Genomic DNA, 16,368 nt, shown 5'->3' on the forward strand with positions numbered 1-16,368 from the left:
AGTCTACAACATGGAATAGAGTGTATTTCATCAATTCCTCCATGCAATGACTATTTTCAATGGCGACAGCTTTATCACTACAGAATACTACAAAAACATAGCCAGGAAGTCAAGAAACAAAATAGTATGACTCATCAGTTCACAGCGGTTTGACAAACATTGGATGACGTCATACCAACAATAATATTATAAAACTCCAACATGGGACAGCCATGATTGTTATATTCACTCTTATGAAATTTTCGCTTTGCACAGAAATTAATTCTGCCTGTGCATAAAAAAGTTTTTTATTGAGTATGAGTGAAAATTAAAGAATACTGTTATTTCGTAGTCGCAGCTGGATCACAATTCAGCCGTAAGATGAAGTTCAAACAGAAATGTTTTGTGATGTCTGTCACTATTGCTTTTGTCTGGATTGATTTTCTTAGAGATACCGTAGGGTTATGATGTCTTAATTGAGGGGCAGTTTCATTATGTTTGGCTATGCATATGGCCTTATAAGGCAAGGCTTAAGTAGGTAACTCGTTTGCCTGTTGCCTTCATTGTTGAAAATACCGGTAGGCCTATGAAATGCCATAGCCTACTTGTCTGCTTAATTCGGCAGTTGCGCACGGAAGACAGCGCCAATTTTAAAATTTTACCGATTTCAATAACAACAACCTTTGTTTAAAAACTTGTGTAATGTGATAATAGTCGATGGACCGACTGGAAAGTACGGCAGTTTTTGACGAGAAATCGTGCGTGCCTAGATGCAGATTTTTGCGTGATGATCAGTGCCGCACTTAATACTAGAAAGGCCGGAGTTGTGATAAGCTCTCAACGGCCACCAGCGATCATTTTGACCGCTTCTCCGAAAATTCGTTTTTGCTACGAATTGCGTTGTGTGTTTGCAGCGTAATTATTGAACAAATATTCAAGGCACATAACTCGATTAATCTATCCACCAAAAAGAGTTTTATTTCAAAGAATGGGCAAAAATATGGACACAAAATTTGAAAATTTTTCACATTTGCGTTGTCGCACATCTAATACATTCAAAAAGGTCAGTTGCGGTACACTCACCACATATGGTTTCGTTACATTTCAAACAACGTTTCTTGGTTTTGTTTTGCGTGCAGTTTGCAGCTATTTCATAATGTTTACGCTTCTGGGCTTTGCTCTTTTCACGAGCGTTTGGCTGTGTGTGAGGTCTTGCAATCGTAGCGTTTCTGCTTAATCTTTCAACGATGTAGTCTTCATGTTGTTCTGTGTTATAAAATTCCACTTTCTCCGGTTTCTTTTTGTCAGATGCGCCAAGTTCAACAGATTGATGCAGAGAACTAAGAATACAAACGCTTTTCTTGAGCTTACACTGATACCCAGTCATAGTTGCCACATCGCCTGCCTTCATGAGCTTACTAGAATAGCGTTGCTGCAGGCATTTTGCAGATGCAGGCATCTCACGTCTAACCTTGTTCATAGTTCCAACAAGACTGGTTTTCTTCTTTTTCAGCTCTTTGGCAAGTAAAAACGACGTGAAGAAGTTGTCGGTTGTAACATTTCTGCCTTTACGCATAAACGGTTGTATGAGATTCATGGCAATGGAATGGCAATTAGGATATACTTCGATTCCACATCAACCACCAGCCAGAACTTTATGCCAAACTTGTCCGGTTTGTTTGGCATATACTGGGTGAATCTACAACGAACTTTTGTCGGAAACAGCTGGAAAAAAGGCTTAGAAACGATACTTTTTTTTGAGCAGTCAAAATGACCGCTAATGGCCGTTGGAGGTAAACCACCCTCTAAAACGTTTCTGGAAGCAGTCTTCCGCTTGATACTCAGCATGAGCATTTCTGCTTAATACTTGGGAAATTTTAAGAAATTTTGCATATATCGCACTTTTAAATTCCAAAAAATATATCGCACTTTCAAATTCCAAAACGGTCAAAATGACCGCATCAGCCGTTCTAGTGTTAAGGTGCGTTATTTTGCACTTAATGACTTAGACAGAACTTCCGTGCACTCAATATTCAATTGATTGAATGATTGAATAAATTATACTGTGTACATTACTGTGTAATTGCACACCTCCATTGCATCTGAGCATTTTTGCACATCGCATTTGTCATATTTGGTTGTTTGGCAATCTCAAGGCCTTGCTGAAAATGACCATATTCTGCAGTCCCGTCAGTCCGGGTTATAGCTTATATTATTCTGTGCAATGGTTGTTACCAACAATTAGTACCTTAATTATTTTTAAGCACATTTAAGCCTTTTTGGCTTTGTCACTTTTTCCCGTTCATTGACGCATGCTAGTAGTAACTGGATGGGTTTTTCGTCCCCACCACGTTTTTAACGAAATATAAAGTTATTGATATTGGTTTTAGATTGAATTGTGTTGACTCACATGGTCACAACACATTTGCAACAATAATAATTACAGTAGCACAACTGACACAGGCAAATTGGCAAGACCTCGAGGGCAGAAATGTGCATTGCGGTAATACTGTATAATCTGAGCAGAAATTTTAGTGTCAGCAGAGCCACCAAACTCACATACGAATTAATACACCATTTAAATTAAAAACAGTATAATGGTGTAAACTGTATGGTGTCATTATCTTTATCCTCAGACTGAAGAAAGTATTTGCATGATTTAAACACAGTGAATGTCAGTGATGCAAGCTACTGCGCAAGTTTGAATAAAGGAAAACAAAAGCAAAAGATAAAATTTGAGTAAAAGTTGTATAATAAATTATATATATTCGTGAAATGTGATTTGACATTTTGCAATGATTTAGACATAATTTGTCGGTTAAAGCTTAACATACTCCATCATGAAATTGTGCAAACGTAGCAGCCTACATGGAAGCTCAGTGCTAACAAAAAACTTACACCATGACTATGTTAAATTAAAATTTATCACACATGATAAATTTGTTTATGCAACAAACTACATCAGTGATAAATAGTTTTTCTCAAAGGCAAAGGTCTTATATATATATAGATATGTTTAAAAAATATCTTTCAAATTTGAAGATTTTGGTTTGCTTTTATGTGATAAAGATATAGAAATTTGTAACCTTCCAGTTTGAAACAATATTTCTGACATTATTGATTAATCAGAGATGAATATTATATGAGCATAGGGATATTTCCAAATAAGTTTTTGATGAGTTTTGATTGAAGGGCAGCCAAGTATGTTTGATTTAAGATGAGTTTAGGTGGTATTAAGCGATATATATTCCATGTGATAATGATAAGACAATTGATATGTACCAGGTTGGAATAAAATTTTGTTTGACATTTTGCCAGAGCTGGGCAGCGCTCATTAAAAAAAAACGGCGCTCATGCTCAACGATAAAAATTGAGCCCCTTTCACTCACGATCTTGAATAAAAAAAATAAGAGCGTGCTTGTTCTCATTAAGCTAAAAGTTACATTAGCTAATTTTAAGGTAAAAGGTTTCAAAAATGAACACACAAGTGTTTTCCAATCACAGAAACCAGCAAAGGATATAAAGCCAAAATGGCTATATTTCTGCAGTTGATTTTGATGAGTTAGTTTCAGCATTTGAAATAATGAAAGCAGAATGGCCAGGCCTTGGCATCATAATTACATAGTTATTAATTGGCAAAGTGTTTTTTTAATCTGAACCCTTTGCGGTCGGATATTTTTACCCCTAGTTGCCATCCTTGGTGGTATTAAAATAATGATTCAGTTTGTTATGTATATTTTAATGATGTTTATGCGATTGCTTATATTTGTTTAATGTTTATCATTTAATTTGATATTTTTTTGTGAATTTTATTTGCTATACAATACCACTTACCTTAGATCAGGAATAAGAAATATATGTATATATCGCAAACTGTTTAAGAAACGATTAAAATCTAGTGTTTATGCAAATCATGTTATTTATATGTTATGTTATACAAGTATGAAGCACACAGAAATAAAAAAAATGCAAAAAATCCCACAATAGGGCCAAAGTGTAGTATCTTTAGTTGTCCCATCTAACTTTGTCATACTATTATTTGTAATATTTGTATATGATAGATAGATTACATATAAATAGCTGAAGAAACTATCTTGCAATCAAACTGGTAAAAGTGATTATTTAATGACTACTGAAAGACGAAATGTTGCAGTTTACACCTCCGGTCGTGAAGGAATTGCTGGGATGGAAAAGAGGGGAAATGAGTGCACAAGTGAGCATGCTAGATGATTAACCTACTTTGACACAACTGTGAATTCTAAGAAGTCGTAACAGTGTCTTAGCAACTCAAACAGCAACAAATATTAAATTATGTAATTATATATTACATGTATATGTGATATTTTTTTTATTTTGTTTGATCTGATTTACTACATATACTTTTTGTTAGACAGTTTTGCAAACAATGTCATACTATATCAATCTATGTATAATTTGTATTTAGGTAGATGCATATTTTTTCTTTATTATAGGATGAAAAGTTTGCAGAGAAAGCCATAAAAAGTTTGGTTAAAAAACTAAAGAAAAGTGGTGGTTTGGATGATTTAAAGAAAGCTGTCACAAAACAATCTGTGGACACAAAATGTGTCAAAATTCCAAGATCATTAGATGGAAGATTGCAGGTGAGAAGCTGTTTGTTCTTTGTGGTGGGTACATATTTTAAAATATATGTTAAAGGTTACATGACAACTAAACCCTGATTAACCTTTCAGCATACATGTTTGTAAAATATTTTGTTGCATTTGAATGAATTGTGCTCAAATCGCATAGGTTTCACACAAAAAATCGTTACCTCATGTTTTATACTGCCGACTGTGGAGATGGCCAGATTTACGCAATCATCATGAGTTAAGACCTGTGGAGAAGTGTGAATATGCATTCCAACTGAAAAGAGATGAAGTAAGCATGTCCTTTCATATAAGTAAGCTTTTGTCTACTCTTTTTGAAATTTTAGCTGACCCAAAAGTTTTTTATGTTTTAAAAGTCTACAGTTTACACAGCCTACAGCAGTGATTCCCAACCGCGGCTCTTAGAGTCGCATGCGGCTCCAAGCTAGCCTTCTTGCGGCTCTCATAGACTCCTGAAAATCCCACGAAAAATATAAAAAATCTATTTATAATAATTAGGACGATTGTTTATTGACTTGTCAAAAAAAAGTCGAAAATTGGTCAAAATTTGTGTGATTTGTGTTATTTTTCTTGTTAGTGTTGCTATTGTAGGCTACATGCTTTCATGCTTTAAAATTTTCGTTATAATTACTTGTGTGTTTTCATTCGGCTCCATACGTACTCTGAAGTTTGAAATTCGACCCCGACACCAAAAAAGGTTGGGAACCACTGGTCTACAGTATTTTTATTGCTTGAAGTGAAGTTTCAAGTAAATAAAAAAACTATTACATGAGGTAATAGATGAAAACTTATCAGCTCTCATTTTTGTGTAGGTTTGTGTCAATCCATACCACTACACACGCGTGGAAACTCCTGCTCTGCCACCAATCCTTGTACCTCGTCAAACAGACCCTATCCCTGAACTTCCCCCCTTGGATGATTGGTCAATTGTACCAGAAAATGCTACTTATGAGCCAAGTATGTGCGGTTTGCAGATTTTTCAATGTATGTCATGGAAACTGGCGCATTTCGCTGTTGGTTCTGTAACCAATTTGCATTTAATTGTTAATAATTCTTTTAGGTATGCAGCCATCAGGAAATTTCACAATTCCTGAAAGTCCACCTCCTGGTTATATGAGTGAGGATAGTGAATACAATGAGTCTGCATCCAACATGTCAAGTCCGGGACCCTCGGGAAGTACGTTTTCTGGTATGTTGGCTTCCACAGTTATACATATAACTAACAGATAGTTACTATAATATCTCAATTCACTGAAATGTATATATTTGAATAAGTTTTGTATAATGGCTTGTTGCTTGCTTCTTTTTCTTTGGTGTGCCAGTATTATAACATGGTTGTATCAATCAGATGGAACATCTGTGCATTCTGGTGCTGAAGATGTGCATTCTGTAGCTTATCATGAACCACCCTTCTGGTGTTCAATTTCCTATTACGAGCTCAACATGAGAATAGGTAGGTTTTTAGACCTTAAAAAAAATTCTTTTTACTCTAATGTCAATGCACAAATGTTTTGGTTATATTTCACAGGAGAACCTTTTCATGCAACACAATCTTCACTTACTGTCGATGGCTTCACTGATCCTTCCAATGCTGAAAGATTTTGTCTTGGCCTCTTGTCCAACATTAATCGAACACAACATGTTGAAATTACAAGGAGACATGTTGGAAAAGGCAAAGAAAGAAAAATTGCAAACATTTTATTTAAATTTATTGCAGTAACTGTAATGCCATATTGTCTGTTAGTATTTAGTAAACTGGATATGTTAGTATATTGCACTTGTAAAATTTATGCTTTTCTTTAGGGGTACGCTTGTATTATATTGCTGGGGAAGTGTTTGCCGAATGCTTGAGTGATAGTGCAATCTTTGTGCAAAGTCCGAACTGCAATCGACGATACGGTTGGCATCCTGCGACAGTGGTTAAAATACCACCAGGTTGTCACTTGAAAATTTTTAATAATCAGGTTTGTGTTTACAGATCTTCTTTAAGTAGAGTAATTATTGCAATTTGTAAAGTTTACTGGATATTTGTGGAATACTTTGTAGTATTTACGCAACTATTCATAATGTAAATTAATGGTCAAAAGATACTGCTTTTAAAATATGACTTATTGATGTGATTAACATTGGTAATGGAAATTATATAATGTGAGATCATTGATTTTTTAATTATTTACTACAAGCTGTATTTGCTGTTTTTATTGAAAATTTGCATGTTTGCTAACAGGAATTTGCTGCTCTTCTTTCTCAATCTGTCAATCAGGGCTTTGAGGCTGTTTATCAATTAACAAGAATGTGCACAATTCGAATGAGTTTTGTCAAGGGTTGGGGAGCAGAATATAGAAGACAGCACGTTACCTCAACCCCGTGTTGGATAGAAATGCATCTGAATGGGCCACTTCAGTGGCTGGATAAAGTCCTTCAACAAATGGGAGCCCCTCATATTCCTTGCTCCAGTATGTCGTGAAAATCAGGTTAAAATGTGATCACACAGATATGAAGGAAAAACTTTTGTACACTATTACACTCTGTAAATCACATTAAGTTTGTATCATAACTGGCCATGTGCTTTATTTTTGTTGTGTAGTTTCTCATAGTACAAAAAGCCTTTTAAACATGTTTTACTATCATCGCGTTGATATGTCATAAAATTCATTCATTTTCTGTGTGCTGCGATATTCCTAGCCAATCTTTTTAACGTTATCATAACCCAGTATGTGTCAGTTCGCTAACATAGTTATTTAGTTTTGTTCTTGAAATAACATTTACAGTTTTATAAGCATCTTAGTAGAGTATTACTTTAGATGATATTTCATGCTAATGCTCACTCTACTAATAAATATAAAATGAAACATTAATTAACCACAAAATGATGTTACTCAGTCACGTTTAAAGTTTCTTGGTTGCAGTTGCCTGATTTTTATGTTTTTCAATTTAGAAGTTGTTAGTATTATGCAAAATGCAGAACTTGACATTGATGTGATTGTATGAATTTATTTTGAATGCACCTATTTTTTAAAACTGGTTTATAATTTTAGATTTTTGTAACAATTTCATATGACTATCGTTTCCACTTGCACTATTTTACAGTTGTTTTTACTCATATTAGGACATGACAACAAATTTGCCTACATACAGTATTATCCACATTACCTTTGAAGTTTAATACTGATGATCTTTGCCAAAGAAACATAGCGTGATCAGTCCTTAAAAATTGCATTTGTTTTAAATGAGGTTGTTATTTGGTTGAAGAAATTTGCATATTCTCTTTAGTTAGATGACCCTTTTCTATGTTTGAAGATTAATATTATCTAGGTAATTTCACTAACATTGCAACCAATTGTTTGTTATGCTATGGTTGCAAGAATTCCAGGAACTCATTGTTTAAATACTTTTGTAAGTAGTGATGTGCGATTTCTTCTTTTTCTGTTGCACATTAACAAGTAATTTTAGATAAGTTTTTTTTTGTTGCAATCATGTTACAGCTTATGATATATCGGATTAAATCTCTAAACATGTGGGCATATAAACTTCATGTATTTTTATGTATGCACTGCGCTATGTTCCATATTAACATTCATTTTTATGATTAAATTTCACCTTCTCAATTCTATGTGTTACCATCATCTGTTGTATTGCATACAGTGGTCTGGCATGCATTACGTTACTAACTATTTGTATATAATTGTAAATTGCTCACGCGTGCCTTGAATAAACAGTTACAAAAAAGTGCCCGTTAATTTAAATGTGGAAACCAAGAGCCATTTGTTAGCATAAATTCAATTTAGCATGTTTATACTTTATTTGATACGGCAGGCAATAGGTTCGTGTTGTTCTGTGATAAAAATAGAAAAATTGGCATGTACCGATTGCGAAACAAGCACTATAAGTTACGGAGATTTTAAATTTGCTTGAGCCATATTATATTGTGTTTAATGGCACACATCGAGCTCACGTTCAAATAGATGTGTTGTGGCCTCTTAGTCAAAACCACATAATTCTGTCATATGATCCATACATGTTATTGTACACTTGCGTATCAGAAAACATTTCTTCTAGTAAAACGGATAGTAATCAAATTACATTTTGTAATACTGCGCTTAATCATTTTAATATACCAAAGGCATCAATACGTAATTAAATATATTTGGAGAAATCCTTGTTTTCAATCGAATCAGGCTCCAAAAAGCCATTCAATGGGGCAAGCACACAACAGGCGCCAGTATGCCACTACTGCAAATACGGGAAGTGTTCATACCAAACGTCACGTCATTTGGTTGAGGAGTGCTTAATCTGAATCGAGATGTAGTGCAAAAGTGCATAACTGCGTGATGCATTTGTGTACTAGGCCCCTGCTATCCGAATTCTGAATTCATTTGGTCGTGCACTAGGTCCCTGATTCGTTGGTTTGTCTGTTTATAAAAGTAACCTACTTTAAACTAACAAATTTGTGAAAAATGATGGTGTGCATGTTCATGTCATTTGAAGCGTTCATGTGCGCTTATACACTGACAAGACCCCATGGGTCTAGTGCAGAAGTGCACAACGAAATGACATCATAATTTTAGTAGCAGAGGTCTAGTACACAAATGCATCATGTGTTGTTTGTGCACTTCTGCAATGTACTAAACCCAAGTACCTGACAAATTTCATTTAAAAATATAGATTTTCAAAATGGCCACAACTGTGTAGAGTCTACTGTAGACCCTAAAAAGACAACCTGTGTAACATGCGTGCATTAGTCCCCTCCAACAGAAAACATAGTCGCTAAATTTTCTCGCATTCACACCACTTAATATTAAATGAACACTTAGGCAAGCGGCAGACACTGAGTATGCGTTTTGTGCGATAATATATATGTTATTATTAAATTGTCATGGTGCAAATTTTGGAATCACGTTTATTGGCGTAATTATCTAGTGCACTGAAAGCAAACTTGGGGTACACCCTGTTGACATGCACTATAGATAGTTGAAAGTTGAAACATCGACTGAGTTATGTAATTATATTTATTTATTTATTCAGAATAAAGAAATTTCTGCACAATTTGTATTTGAGTAGTGACTAAACCTTAAATCGAAAAGTATTTGATTGTTGTTGTATTAATAAATTCGTTTGAATAATTTTGAATTAACATCATGCCTGGTAAGGTGGACGTCAAGCATGCTGGGAGACTGGTAGGAGCATGATCAATTTGAAGTAGTTTGTTCAACTATGATGATATCATTATAGCTTTCATTGGTTCATGTAAATTTTTATTTCAATGTGTCATACTTTAAGTAAGCTTGAAAACGACAGCATTACGCTATAAGTCAAGAAAAAAATTCCATAAACAAAAGTTAAAAAACTAATCGACACATGGGCTAGAATAGACGTAGTGTTCTTAAGTACAACAAAAGTTCTAATTATGATTTGTGACACAAACTGTAGTTTACCATGTTTTGTACTTACACTGCTAAATACCACATATAGTCTACTGGCTTATAGGTCAAAGGCTAAAATTTTTGTCATTATTTTAAGCATAGCAAAAATCGAAGTTAGTAGGCATTTATCAAATGTATTTGTTTTAGATTTTCACAATAATTATTGACATAGTTGGACTAGTTTGTTATATGCTAGTAATTAATGTGCATGTAGTGTATAGGCCTATACTGTATGTATGTTAGTGAGTTTTTAGATACAGTACCAGTTGTAGACTTCTTTTTCTTTTGACTTTTTTGTTAGGCTGCCCATTTATTAATGCAGCGGGAACTGGGAAAATACTGTGATGTATGCATTTGTATTGGAGAAAAAAGGTTCCTTGCGCATAAGTGTGTGTTATCCGCAAACAGTACCAAGCTGGATGTTCTCATTTTGGTATAGTTGTGTGGTATATTTTTATATATTGTGTACATTTTGTATGTATTGTATCATATGTATAAATTTTTATATATATTGTATGTACTCCATGAAGTTTTTTATTTCTTGGTGAATATATGTGTAGAGTAAATATAGTATATATGTAAACCTTATACTATTGTTTTGTTGACATTTCTGATATCTTCATCAAACAAATGCACTTACATACAAATGTTTGCAACAGGATGCCATTGGACAAAATAACAGCAGTCAAGACATTGAAATAGAAATACAAGGTGTTAGTCCTGTTGGTTTTGAGGTAAAAAACTCTTATGTTTTTATGTGTTATATAAGTGTTGTATAACAGCTCACACATTCTGCAACTTATGAACAAGTTACAATTCATGCAGGTTTTTATCTCAAATTTGTTAGGGCAGTAATTGATATATATGTTGGAATACTATACTGCAAAGTTATATAGACAGTGTGTAGTGCAGTACAGTAGGCTATGTAAGTCTATGAATGCAGATCACTTCTAAGTTAAGTGCATATCATGAGTTGTTTTCTTATTCAAGGCGCGCATTGAAACAAAAATGTTTACCCCTAGTTTTTAATGAACTGTTTATGACCAACAGAAGTTTTGATCTACACTCTAGGCCTGCAAAGCAGCGATATTAAAATGCTATTCTACAACTGTTTTTGACGCTGTTCTCAAACTCTTTCGAATGCTTTCAAGTGTTTAGATACAATTTAAATTACAAATTAACTTAAGACTTATGAAATTGATCAGTTATTTTATAAAATGGGCGAGTTCATTGGCACTTCATTTATGCTTATGGGGGAATACAAGCATCATGTTATTTGCTAAGTTAAAGCAATTGATATTTGCAGACTTTATTAGAGCACTTCTACACTGGAGAGTTAAACCTGGAACCCCTAACTGTTATGGCAGTATGGATGACAGCTGCATACCTCGAATTACCTAATGTTGTAGCTTTGTGCAATGATTATTGCCAGCGTTCTGTTACTTGTGTATCAAATCAGACAAATTCGGACATATCAAATAAAGTGAGTGTTTTAGAATATAAAGAACTTTTGCATTTCTGCATATTATACACAGTGAACTTTTAATAAAGTACGGTCTGTGCTACAAATATTCTTTAGCCTACACAGCAGTCTAAAGTTGACATTTTTGTTTAAAAACCACTAGTTAATTTAAGCAGACCGTCAGTTATTCTATTAACTATTCAAATAAGGTACCCGATACCGACAACAAGAACAATGGCGCTGTTGTTGTTTCCTCAAATAATCCACAAATTACCAACATCGCTTCACTACATTCTCCCTCCAGTAATGACCAAACAGAGGTTGGTAACATTTGTAATATTTTGTGATCCACTGAAATAACCTGCTTGTTATCCTAGAAATGTTTTTAATTTCTATCACTGTTTTTAGGTATCATCTGTTAAACTAAGAGAACTGACGCCCGTATCTTCTGTACAAGGTATGGTTCATTTTACATTAAATTGTGCATGTCAGATGTCATGGTTATAAACTTCTGCATTGATGATATGATTTTTATGTAACATTCTTGTTGAAATAATTTCGTAATTGTGATCTCATACAGAACCAGAGATTGTGGACGATTCACAAGCAGTAGATCAAAAGATGATTAAAACTAACGAGGTAACTCAAGTAGTTTATGTTGCATCGATTCATTCATTATTGTCGATATTCTGTTATTTTAGATGTTTTTAAAACACTCCACCCAGTTACATATCTTCTTTCAGGGACAAATGACATGGTCCAGCGGTGGAAGCCCATCCAGTCCATCACAGCAAAATCTTCAGCAGTATCAGTAAGCATTTATCAGCTTGTAGTGTGTTTGCAAATACTTAATGTACATGTATTAAGTTGGTTATCGTTAATTTAATAATGATATCTAACTTAGTTTTTTTTGTTGATAATTTAATCGATAAATTGATAATTTTATCCCCTGCTTAAAAAAATCTGAAATTGAGTTTGAATAGAGTTTATTAAAAATAGAATAATTGTGACAACTGCATACAAAGTAAGTGGGTGGTACTGTACATATAGCCCTTGCATGAAACGCATTATAGCTATGACTTGAAAAAACATGAACAAAAGGTTTTGCTTCGAGAAACTTTGTTTTTAACAAAGGAATATAATTGCAACTATGTTAGCTTTAATATGTAACTGAAAACTGAAGTGTAAAACTTTATGTAGCCACACAGAAAAGAACATATTGAACATATTCTCTTTAGATCTGTTCCCAATACATGGCAACAGACCAGTCAATCTTGGCCTGTAACAACATACACTGTTGCTGCTAACAACAACTTGATTAAGGTTGGTGTTAAGTATGCAGCATACTTTGGTGGTGCTAACTAGGTAACTTTATTTATTTCTTCTGCTAAGAATTTTTATCCGACATTTACAGAATGATTCCAATAACATCCTCGAAGACGGTGAAATAACTATAGAGCCTGAACCACATCTGTACGTAGCTACAATAAGTAAAAAAAACAACGTATTCCAATAATATAAGTGATTAATTTGTTGGATACATTTATGAAGTTTGTTTTTAGACAACATGTACTGTACTTAAAAAAACAAATAAATTTAGCTGTTCTCTTGGTAAAACCAACTAAGTATCTTTTATTTGTTGGATTCTTGAGTTTATTTTTTTGGATTTGATACAGCATGTTTTGGTCACATTCAGGGTTGCAAAGGTGGAAAATCACATCAATTATATTCCAGAAGCACTTGCTTCAGACCAGACTCAACCTGTATCAATAATCGACGTGAATAAAATTTCAGATGAGAAACCGGTCGTAACCAGTATGAACATTAAGCCAGATTGTGAAAACATGATGATGGAGGTGATTGTTTCATAAAAACGAAAACTTTTTTTTCTTTTTTTTTAAATTTTTTTATATTAATTTGTTACTGTTGTTTTGTGGTGGTAGGTGGAAGCTCTTCGGATACAACACCAACAGCTTCAGCGCTTACAGCAACAGAAGGCATCTTTAAATGGCTCTAGTAGCATTCCCATTGTTCCAACTCATCAGCCTCCACAGACAACTTTTACTCAACTTGTCCCTGTCACAGCTACTACCATGGAAGAACCAGTCAAGAAAAAATCAAAGTTAGTTTACTAAAGTGTTTTGTAACATTTCATTTGTCCTATCAGCTCAATACAGCGGTCAATGAGGCATCACGTTCACTGTAAGCTTGTTGAAAGCATTAATCATGTTTTTCTCTAATTTGTTCATTATACCTAAGAAACCTGATTGACCATCTTTAGTTAGCATAATAGTGGACTTTTGCTAACTAATGATGATCCCTGTAAAAGTTTCATCATTTTTTTTGCCGGATGTACTGATATTTTTTCTTGTTGATTTCTTTATGTACAGTTGTTAAAATACTTAATTCTCACAGGCAGTTTGACTGCTCCTACTTTTTTCTTTTGATGCAGAAAGAAGAAACAGCCAGGTATGAAAGAGATGAGTACGATAAAGGATGACATGTTTGTGGAGACGCCTGCTTCTGCAGATTGCAATCCTTCTCAGTCATCTCATGTGCAGGTATAATGATTTCTCCTCACTGGCAAACTACATTTGCATCAGATACTGTTTTAAGGAAGTTCAATGATTTTGAAGCATGTTTAGCTACTTTTTTACATAGTCTTTTCACTATTTTGTTTTACAGGTGAATATTTTAAACAGAATTCAGTTTCAGTTGTGCAAATATAATTAAACAGTTCATGTGATACAACTTTTCAACAGGCCAATATCCTCCATACCAGTATGGCGTCGATATCAGATTTTCCACATGTTCTGAAATGTCCAAGTAATGCTCCATCCGACTTTCGGATCATCACCAATGAATATCGTGAATCACTCTATCAAAGATATCCGATTAAACCGGTAAGTCAATGGGGCATAATGCGCTTTGCAAAATTCCTGGAGCATTGAAAGTAACTTTACCATGTTTAGTACCTCCCAGTCACAATTCATTTCAATTAATTTGAAAACGTAACAAATTAGTTATTTTCTTGATGCGCTATTTCTGTTGATTGAAAACAAAGGAAACACCGATGAGGGCGACATGTTTGGCTGCTGAACTTTTACAAAGGGGGAAGTCCCGCAAGAGAAAATCTACCGAGCAGAATGCACTAAACGTGAGTACCGAACGCAATCTTTTGTGTTTTGATCTTAACACGAATTTTAATAGATATTCTTAAACAAACATCTTGCTTAGATAATAAGATTGTCTTAATCTCTAGAACACCATCCGCCTTATTCTCGATACTATTGGTATCACTGAATCAAGTGATCCGGCCGTGGAAGACGCCCTCATATTGGTATGAATTTGATACAAATCCCTTTGGTTATTGGGACAGCATCTCTTTGTTTGATAGCAGTCTAGGACTAGTTATTTGTCGATTAAAGGCTTCGATATGCGCGAATTGTTCAGAATCTAGATTCTAGAACATGTGTTGCAAGTAACAAAGGAAACATTTGAAGCACCTAGTGCGACCACAATTACATTTTGTCATGTTCCCAGATAACGTAGCGTTTTAATGCAAAGTATTTTGAATGGGCTGTGCAAAGGCAACCGCTCGCAAAATTTGTCCGAGCCATAGGTTTTGGTATACCTTTTTGCGTGCAGATTATGGATAGATTCGAATCATTGCGAAACGACATAAACGACCCAGTTGTACGAAGAAGTTTGCTCGTGAAAGTTCGCCACTCGATACATTGCAAGAAGTGGAGAGTTAAACGGCAGATGCTGAAAGGTATTAAAGAAAAAGGTATCGGACTATTCCAATTTATAACCGCTATTACTATAAATTACTATACATCGACGTTCGCGTGGTTTATTTGCTTAGCAGAATAAACTAAGCAAGTGTATAGCGTTTGTTTGTAAGAAAGCCTTTGTATATTGCCTGCTGCAGCATGTATCTTCTTATTCAGAAAAAATGGACGAACTGGGAGTAACGTCGCCGGAAGAATACAGCAAGATAATGAATCAACAGGAAAACGAGGACAGTCTTCATGGATGATGGTCGACAACCGGAGAGTTACTGAGTGAAGAATTGCCCCACTGTTGAAGTCGATACCGCGTTTTTGTGATTTGAGGAGTTTTTCATCTGTTCTTTAAATTTTTATAACATTGGATGACGAATTGGATGTCCATTGCTACATAACCTTTTGTGGCCGGCTTCAATTAAGGATGTTTTTGTATTTGTTCCGGCCGCTTTTTCAGGATACCCGATGCACTGTTTCCAAGTGTATTGCTAACATAGCATGTATGCTTGTCGGTGCTACGATTTTTATACTTTTTTTAATCTACTGTATAACTGTACATGTGTGTTTGTTTTATCATCTCGTATCTTAGTGCACTCTGTAGTTAGGCCTGTTTTGTTTTGTGGTAGTCGCTTGTCGTGAGGCGTCGTCTTAAATCATGTTGTTCGTCCGTCTCTCTGTTTTTAAACCGTAATTTTTCTACTGCTTAGAACATTGCGGATAATATATGCGTACTCTGCCTTATTCAATATCAGATTTATGAAGCAAAAATATTTTTTCGTTTTTAAGAAAATTCTCTTCTCGGCTCTCGTCTATAGGGACTGTCCGCAGTACTTTCTGTCAAATGAGCGCTCGTGATCGGTTTGGCTGATTCCAGTGCCATGAGTCACACGGATTCAGTTGCTTTCACATGACTTAGTCAATCTGTTGCGAAGTGTGTCGGAGCTTAGCTTCGCCACAATGTCTATTCACTTCGAAATTATTTCAATTTAATGGCTGATCGGGCTGCAGCCGCCCCCCCCCCCCCCCCGAGTTTTAGGGGCTCCGTAATTTCAAAAACACGTCCTTACAACAACATAAATGATTTAGTT

General features: G+C 34.8%; 2 protein-coding genes across 4 annotated transcripts; both read left to right on the forward strand.

The window, feature by feature from the left end:
* The first annotated feature begins 382 nt into the window (after nucleotides 1–382).
* Nucleotides 383–8,336, forward strand: LOC143465293 (mothers against decapentaplegic homolog 3-like). Of its 2 annotated transcripts, none has more exons than XM_076963514.1 (9): nucleotides 383–4,192; nucleotides 4,452–4,601; nucleotides 4,750–4,878; nucleotides 5,420–5,564; nucleotides 5,668–5,784; nucleotides 5,956–6,060; nucleotides 6,136–6,279; nucleotides 6,411–6,571; nucleotides 6,835–8,336. In XM_076963514.1, exons 1-9 carry the CDS (start codon nucleotides 4,124–4,126, stop codon nucleotides 7,072–7,074), a joined length of 1,260 nt encoding a protein of 419 aa, XP_076819629.1. In that variant the 5' UTR covers nucleotides 383–4,123; the 3' UTR covers nucleotides 7,075–8,336. The 2 variants fall into 2 exon arrangements, with proteins under 2 accessions (XP_076819629.1, XP_076819628.1); XM_076963513.1 differs by having other exon boundaries at nucleotides 386–4,192; nucleotides 5,668–5,796.
* Nucleotides 8,337–9,610: 1,274 nt separating this feature from the next.
* Nucleotides 9,611–16,072, forward strand: LOC143465787 (uncharacterized). 2 transcript variants are annotated; one of them, XM_076964257.1, is made up of 18 exons: nucleotides 9,611–9,784; nucleotides 10,332–10,463; nucleotides 10,690–10,764; nucleotides 11,337–11,513; nucleotides 11,702–11,812; nucleotides 11,901–11,949; nucleotides 12,073–12,131; nucleotides 12,236–12,303; nucleotides 12,731–12,815; nucleotides 12,907–12,965; nucleotides 13,189–13,348; nucleotides 13,436–13,614; nucleotides 13,945–14,053; nucleotides 14,255–14,395; nucleotides 14,557–14,649; nucleotides 14,755–14,832; nucleotides 15,141–15,267; nucleotides 15,446–16,072. In XM_076964257.1, exons 1-18 carry the CDS (start codon nucleotides 9,746–9,748, stop codon nucleotides 15,532–15,534), a joined length of 1,830 nt encoding a protein of 609 aa, XP_076820372.1. In that variant the 5' UTR covers nucleotides 9,611–9,745; the 3' UTR covers nucleotides 15,535–16,072. The 2 variants fall into 2 exon arrangements, with proteins under 2 accessions (XP_076820372.1, XP_076820371.1); XM_076964256.1 differs by having other exon boundaries at nucleotides 9,613–9,784; nucleotides 15,141–15,282; nucleotides 15,446–16,070.
* The last annotated feature ends 296 nt before the right edge of the window (nucleotides 16,073–16,368 follow it).

This window comes from Clavelina lepadiformis, chromosome 7 (genome assembly GCF_947623445.1).
Source record: "Clavelina lepadiformis chromosome 7, kaClaLepa1.1, whole genome shotgun sequence".
Classification (NCBI taxonomy): domain Eukaryota; kingdom Metazoa; phylum Chordata; class Ascidiacea; order Aplousobranchia; family Clavelinidae; genus Clavelina; species Clavelina lepadiformis.

Excerpts from the sequence above, each read along its gene's own strand:
- LOC143465293 (XM_076963513.1), top strand. The coding sequence starts at position 4,124 with ATGTTGCAGTTTACACCTCCGGTCGTGAAGGAATTGCTGGGATGGAAA. Across the intron at positions 4,193-4,451 it reads GAGGGGAAATGAGTGCACAA|GATGAAAAGTTTGCAGAGAA; the intron begins GTGAGCATGCTA and ends TCTTTATTATAG. Across the intron at positions 6,061-6,135 it reads CGAGCTCAACATGAGAATAG|GAGAACCTTTTCATGCAACA; the intron begins GTAGGTTTTTAG and ends TATATTTCACAG.
- LOC143465787 (XM_076964256.1), top strand. The coding sequence starts at position 9,746 with ATGCCTGGTAAGGTGGACGTCAAGCATGCTGGGAGACTG. Across the intron at positions 11,950-12,072 it reads GCCCGTATCTTCTGTACAAG|AACCAGAGATTGTGGACGAT; the intron begins GTATGGTTCATT and ends GATCTCATACAG. Across the intron at positions 14,054-14,254 it reads CTCAGTCATCTCATGTGCAG|GCCAATATCCTCCATACCAG; the intron begins GTATAATGATTT and ends ACTTTTCAACAG.